Source organism: Centruroides vittatus, unplaced genomic scaffold (genome assembly GCF_030686945.1).
Source record: "Centruroides vittatus isolate TY-2023 unplaced genomic scaffold, ASM3068694v2 contig_93, whole genome shotgun sequence".
NCBI classification, from domain to species: Eukaryota; Metazoa; Arthropoda; class Arachnida; order Scorpiones; family Buthidae; genus Centruroides; species Centruroides vittatus.
The window spans coordinates 879,408-886,481 of NW_027122616.1; the positions used below are offsets into that span (position 1 = coordinate 879,408).

The window sequence follows — 7,074 nt, forward strand, 5'->3', positions numbered from 1 at the left end:
TAGGTATTGAAGTGGAACATTTTATTTTATTAAAGTATATTATACATAATTACAAGTTTCAAATATGGAAAAAGATTAAATATACAAATCACAGAACAAAATATATTTTTATTCAACATTGCTGAAATTGAACTCTTGTATAATATAATTTAAATTAAATTTTAGATTTTCGAAATATTATTCTCACTGGTTATTGATACCGTTGTATTTGTTTTCCCCAATATGCGCCATGACTAAAATGAAAAGAAATTTCAAAAGAAACGTTTAAATAATTCACCAGTTCGACGAAAAGTTAAACCTAATTAAACGATAGGTAATAGCGTATGTTTAAATTTAATTGATTTAAGTTTGAATTTAATGCGTAGGTGTTGAAGAAAAAAAAAGAAAATTTCGTGAAGAACCAGCAAGGATATTTAGACAATGATGCGTATAATGTAAAAGAGATTACGAGGAATACCAAACCTTTGATAGATTTACTGTTAGATCTTCATGTCAATCAAGGTTTAATGTCGAAAGAAGACGTTATCAGAGACATGAAAAGCTTCATTTTTGCAGTATGTATAATTTGTTAAAGATAAAAACGAAAATTATCTTATAATTTTGCTTGTATGTATTTCAAGTACATAATTCTTATTATTGCATTATTATTAATTAAATTATTATGTAAAATTTATTTTATTAATATCCACTACTAACTTTTTTCTCAGGAAATTTAAAATTATATTTGATGCAAAATCCTTGTGAAGTTTGTTAATTAATGTATTAATGCTAAGTGATATGTAAAATTAAACTAGGGTGTATCCTGCATATAAAACAAAATTTTTTAAAATTTTCTTGTCTTTATTTGAAAATATATATGAATATTTTGTCAAAATAAAACTTATAGGTACTGCTATTTATGTACGTTCAAAATTCTTATATTTAATCAAGGCGTTGGTCACTGTTTTCATTTTACTTGATAAATTATTTGTGTTGAAAACTTAAATTTTTCCAAAAAAAGTACTGAAGTTTTTTAGTTTTTTCAAGAATTTCGGCGTTGTACAGTACAAAACCGACTCATAGATAATTCAGATCGATAACAACAATTTGATACTGTAGTATACGAATAAATCAAACAATAACTGATATAGTACATGTTATGTGAATCAACTGGAAGATAGTCGAGGCTGTAGAGCAGGGGTGGCCAACACGTAGACCGCGGTCGAACGAAGGACCGCAAAAGTTTTAAAAGTAGCTCGCGAAGCTATAGTTAAACAATTTGCTTTCACTTAAATTAATGTTTAAAAATCTTAACTCAATAATTTATTCTTACAATAATAGACTGTCTGTGAAACGTACCCATACTGTTTGTATTTATCCCGATGAACAATGCAAATGAATGTTAACTTTTAAATTAATTGTAGTCTCAACGCATGCGCGTATAAATTGCAATCGCGAGATTTTGAAAAACTTGCTGCACTTATGCAATGTCAGATGTCGTCTAATTGAACATTTTTATTCATTTGCTTATTCACAGTGTATTTTTCTAAAGTTAATAAGTATTTCATCTCAAAAAATGAAAAAATTATAATTAACAGTTTTTCTTCATTCGCTAAAATTTTTCGTGTATTTATGTTTTTACATTGTAATTTTTTTAATTTAATAAATATTATTAATATAAATTAATAAATTATTAAAATAAAAAAATATAATTATTTGTTTTCTTTATTTGCCGTAATATTTTTTAGTTGAAATTCTTGTTAATTATTTATTAAAACATCTATGAAAAATTTGAAAAATCCTAAAATTGTTTGCCCATATTCATAGTCGCTCGCAGTATATATTTTACCAAAAAAGTAGCCCCCTAAGGGATAAAAGTTTGGCAACACCTGCTGTAGCGTCATTAGCCTAAATTATGATACATTTACAAGCAAGTACGAAGAAGCAACCTTATGATATTTTCGTGAGAAAAAAAATCTCGTTTGATGTTTCAGCAATTTAATTTTCTTTCAGGCTAACTGAATTCACGTTTTTCAAGTACTATTTTAATTATTATTTACCGTATGGCTTATACATGACACAAACAGACGTAACAGAATGGAGTAACACAAAACCAGTAATGAAATAGGTAAGTAAGAATTAGTAGAACTACATACAATTAAACAATTATAAAACTGTACAATTATAAGATTGCACATATACAGAAGAATATAAAGAGCGGTCAGAGCTGTAGATCTAATTCGCTTATCCACTTGGCGGCTTCTGCGGTAGACATTAGAATGTCACTCCAGTCACCAGGGAAGCTCGCAGTCTACACTCACGTGCAATGTGCTCAACAGTCTGACGAGGAGCACCACAATCACAATCCGGGCTTGGAACTTTCTTCCATTTGAACAAAGAGTCTCTACACCTGCCATGGCCCGTCCTGACACGGTTTAATGTGGTCCATGTTTTGCGAGGTAAGTCGAACCCCTGGACTTTTCTTTGCGACAGCACAAACCGTGCAAGTGGGGCCTTATTCCTGTTTCTCAACGGTTTTTTACAATGTCGTGTAGTCACCGTCAGTCGTTGCCATGTCCTGAGCTGCCCGAAGGGTTGGATTCTGAGATTTCAAACGGTCAATACTCAAAGATGGAATGTCGTGGTAAACTTGGAGCTGAGGATTTTTGTTTATCTTTAGGCACTCGCGAACAAGGGCCCTAGATCGTCGCAGTTCAGGTGGCATGACTCCTGCCAGTAATGGCAGCCAAAGTGCTGATGTGGATCGTATTGTACCAGAAACTTGGCGCAACGTGACATTAAGCTGCGTATTTACCAGTTTGTATGGGAGCTATTCAGCCAGATGAGAACAATAAGATTGGTTTACTCGTGTGCTTCAGCACTCGAGTAAACCAGTCCTAACGCTGAGCAGTGCAAGGTGTTAGCAGTTGATCCCCATGTGGTTCTACAAAGCTTCTGTATTATATTATTTCTGTTTTAAAGCTTGTTAGCATTGTTTATTATGCTTCTTAAAAGACAGAGTAGGATCAAGTGTTATTCCCAGGAATTTAGGGTACATATTATATCTAAGAGGTTGGTTACAGAAAGAGACATTCAGCTTTGTATGTGCTAGGTGGTTGTTTATGTAGAAAGAAATCACTTCTGTTTTGGTGGCACTTTGAGACAATCGCCATTTTTTGAAGTAGTATTCCATACTCTTCAGATCGTGTTCCAGAGTTTCTTCAATTTGTGCTAATTGACTGTGTTGTGCGGCTATTGTGATATCATCCGCGTAGCAGAAGTTTCTTGATGTAGTAATTGGGAGATTAGAAGTGTGTAAGTTAAATATCTAATAGTAAAGGTCAGAGCACAGATCCTCGAGGTAGTTCGTTGCGCAAAGAGCAGTCCTGCCTGTGCTCTTTTTATCTCCCCAGAAAGACTTCGAATATCTTATTGCATAGCATGCTGTTGACGATATGAGCTGTTGCTAAACATGAGATAATCTGCAGAAGTTTGTTTATCACACCCTTTCTCCAAACTGTGTTGAAAAAGCTGCAGTAGGGTTAATAAATACAGCACCAGTTTTCAAGCGCTTTTGAATACCTGTTTCAATATGGATCATAAGAGAAAGGACTTGATCGCAGGAGTTTCAGTTTGGTCTGATGGTACATGTTCTAGAATAGTGTTGCTGATTCTATTGTAAATGAGCCTCTCAAAGAGCGTGTAGCAGCAGCTGAGAAGTGCTATTGGTCAGAAGCTTTCTGGTTTGTCGCATTGGTTTTCTATGCTTTAGAGTGGCTATTATTTTAGATTTCTTAAATTCTTGTGGAAGTGTACTATTTTGAAGTATGTCTGTGAAAAACCGAGCTAGTCATGCTCTTGTGTTCTTGCCAGTAGCTTATGTATTAATTACTCAGGATGGACTCCATCAAACGCCTTACCATGGCCTTACTCTCGGGGCCTTACCAGGTTTTAATTTTTTCAGAGCCATATGTCTTCAACTGAGAAAGGTCGAGCATATACAGATGCTGCTATTATTTTCAAAGCTCTAAGTTGACGTTTCACAAATTTGATGTGGTTTTTATCAGGTTGAACTCGGGAAGTTAAGATAATATGGTTGACTATTTGATCAGGGGTGAGTTCAGGCCGTTCTTTAGTTATAGGTGCACTTCCGTCTAGTTTTTTAAAAAGGCTCCAAGCTGCTCTGCACGAATGAGTGAAATTCAAATTTTTGACAGTGTTGATCAATTTTTTTCTTCGGGTGGTGTAAAGACTGAACAGAAGTGCATTAGCAATTTCCAGATCGTTGCTTTCCTGTAACTCACTGAAAAGCGTTTCACTCTTTTCAGTCCATCCAGGAATGTATTTTTTTCCGAAATCCTTTTGGTAGATTTCTTTTAGCAGCACACAACACTGCTCCAACGAATCGTTTGTAGCCATTGCTTTTTAGTGGAATCCAACGTATGCATCTCTCAGAGGAGAATAGCTCCCAGTTAGCTTTTAAAAAGTTCCATCTTTCGTGAGGGGTAGATTTTATCAAAGAAACAGTGATCCCGATTTCAAGCAATTCTGGTCTATGTTAGCTGTGTTGGAAGTCCTCAAGTACCCTCCTCATAGTGAGCAGAAAATGAACATTTACGCGGTCGTAACGAAAGTGAACAATGTGACAATCACAAATGTTAACAAGCTGCCTGGTATTGCTTGGCCAGAAAAAGTTTTACCCACCAATGACCATCCTTCTGTCTACGTAGGGGACTTTAACAGCCACTATGAAGAATGTAACTATGCAACTACTAATTATTGTGGCTTAAGGCTCGTTGAATGGGCAGAAATACGCCGCCATTCCAGTGCCTTCACCAAGGAAAATGGTCTCCTGCTCATCAACCAACGAGTCCCGGACTTCACGGACAACTGCAGACCAGACTTGGTATACATTGATGACGCCGTCAAAAAGGCAACTATTGTGGACGTTACAGTTTCATTTGAAAATGGGGAGGAGGCATTCTCCTCAGCAAGAACAGCCAAAATTCGTAAGTATCAAAACTTGGTTTCCCATTTCAGAAATAAAGGCTTCAATACCTTTTGTGACGCCTTTGTGGTCGGCGCGCTGGGTGGTTGGGACCCAGCCAACGAATCTATATTACGTCGCCTGGCCATCTCGAAGAAATATGCCGCAACGATGAAACGCCTGATGGTGAGCGACACCATAAAAGCGAGTAGAGAGATCTTCACAAACCACATCTATGGCTACAACTCTACAAACGTAGGACATCCTCACCACTAATCTTCTTCACCTGCTGTTCCACCGCTCACCGCTCCCTTGGACTTTGTTTGCCTCGCCCACACATCCTCTGTAAATAATGTACGCGCTAAGCAGGCTAAGAGCCCTTGTAAACTCGCGTTTTACTACTTCTTGTTACAGCTCTGTATACTTTTGGCAGGCCAAGTGCCCATGTCATCCCCGCGACTCCTCACTTTATATACTGCTTTGTTAGTTGTGTGGCTGGCTATGTGCCCATGTCGGGAGCTTTTGTCAAACGCTAACAGTTTGACCTTGTATATTATTTTCCTCATACTTGTATTTTCTCCCTTAGTGGATTCTTAGTTTAATAAAAAGTTTTTAAATCTGATATTTGATGCCAAAGACAAAGGAACATTTAGATCAGCAGCCTGGAGAAGAGATTATAATTTAGATCTGTGCTTTGTGAGCTGTGGTGAAAAGAAACATCCTCTGCTCATTATTTTAATTTTTAATTGCTATAGGTTTTCTTATCAACGTCTAATATTCTTTTGAAAAGAATTATTTTTATAAAACTTGCATCGTGAAATATGGCTTTTTGAGAAGTATTTGAATAATTCTGATTTCTAACATTTAAATTGTGGTTTATCGTCTATATTTTTTTTTGCCTTTTAAATTTTAAAAGGGTCTTTCCACAAACAAATCGTTGTTTCGCCATATTCATTCTCGAAGCAGCCGTATGATGAGAGATAACGTCTGTCCAAAAATAATTCGTAAATGATCTTTTTCTTGGCTTGGTGTCGACTGAAAGTTTTCTTCTATCTAATGAAAAAATATTTAAAGAAAAATTATTAATAATTAATATCTAATGTCCTTAGGAAGAAATTTCAAATTTTTACTTAAACTTATTTTAATATTAGGGTTACGATACAACTGCCCATGCTTTGTTATCGACTCTATATTTTTTAGGGAGATTCCACGAAATACAAGACAAAGTGTATCTGGAATTACAGAGCATTTACCAACATGACAAGAATAGAAATATTACAGTTAACGACTTGCTTAAAATGACGTATTTAGAATGCGTAATAAAGGTAAACTTTAAATATTTTAAAATATATACGAAAATTCATTTGATAGAATTCTACACTAAACGTTTGAGGAGTCAATTAGAATCTATCCTCCTTTTCCTGTCATTGCAAGAAAAAATCCATACGAACTAAAAATAGGTTAGTTGTATCATATTAGAGTGAGGTGCTTTTATTACTAACTCCTTATTTTAATAATTACTTTACCAATATATTAAAACAGATGATTATGTTTTGCCCCCAAAATCTACATTTGTAATTTGCATCCATGGCATTTATCACAATCCTTCTGTCTATGAAAATCCAGAAGTGTTCGATCCAGATCGTTTCCTGCCTGAAAACTTTAAAAATCTCCATCCTTATGCTTTCCTGCCATTTTCTGCTGGTCCACGAAATTGTCTCGGTAAGTGGTTTGTTAATAAATTCGAAACAGAATTATATTACTAAAATGACTTATTTACAGGAGGTAAACTTGCGATGGTTAAAATGAAAACAGTTTTGGCAAATGTTCTTCGAAATTTTAAAGTTTACTCTTTGGATTCTCAGGATAAAATCGTTACTTCTTTTGAAGTATTTTTGTGTTCGGTATCAGGAATAAGAATTCGGGTAAAAAAGAGATAAACTACTTTTATATTTTTTTATCTTAATAAACGTTTATTTCAAATTTATATACACATTGGGCTATACTCCAGATAAGTATCAATACTTTTCTAAACGACATTAAAATCTGTCGTTTACGTTTATTAGACAAGTAAAATTTGTGTATTATTATTGGTATCTTGACAACTG

The 7,074-nt window shown here is 34.8% G+C and overlaps 1 protein-coding gene across 1 annotated transcript; it reads left to right on the forward strand.

The window, feature by feature from the left end:
* Positions 1-4,534: 4,534 nt before the first annotated feature.
* LOC136984813 (probable cytochrome P450 4p2) lies at positions 4,535-6,891 on the forward strand (the record flags this gene model as incomplete). The annotated part of the gene is made up of 5 exons (XM_067281956.1): positions 4,535-5,152; positions 6,118-6,291; positions 6,360-6,426; positions 6,509-6,688; positions 6,749-6,891. Coding segments are annotated over exons 1-5 (1,182 nt in total), but the record flags the coding sequence as incomplete, so codon positions are not given.
* Positions 6,892-7,074: the final 183 nt, after the last annotated feature.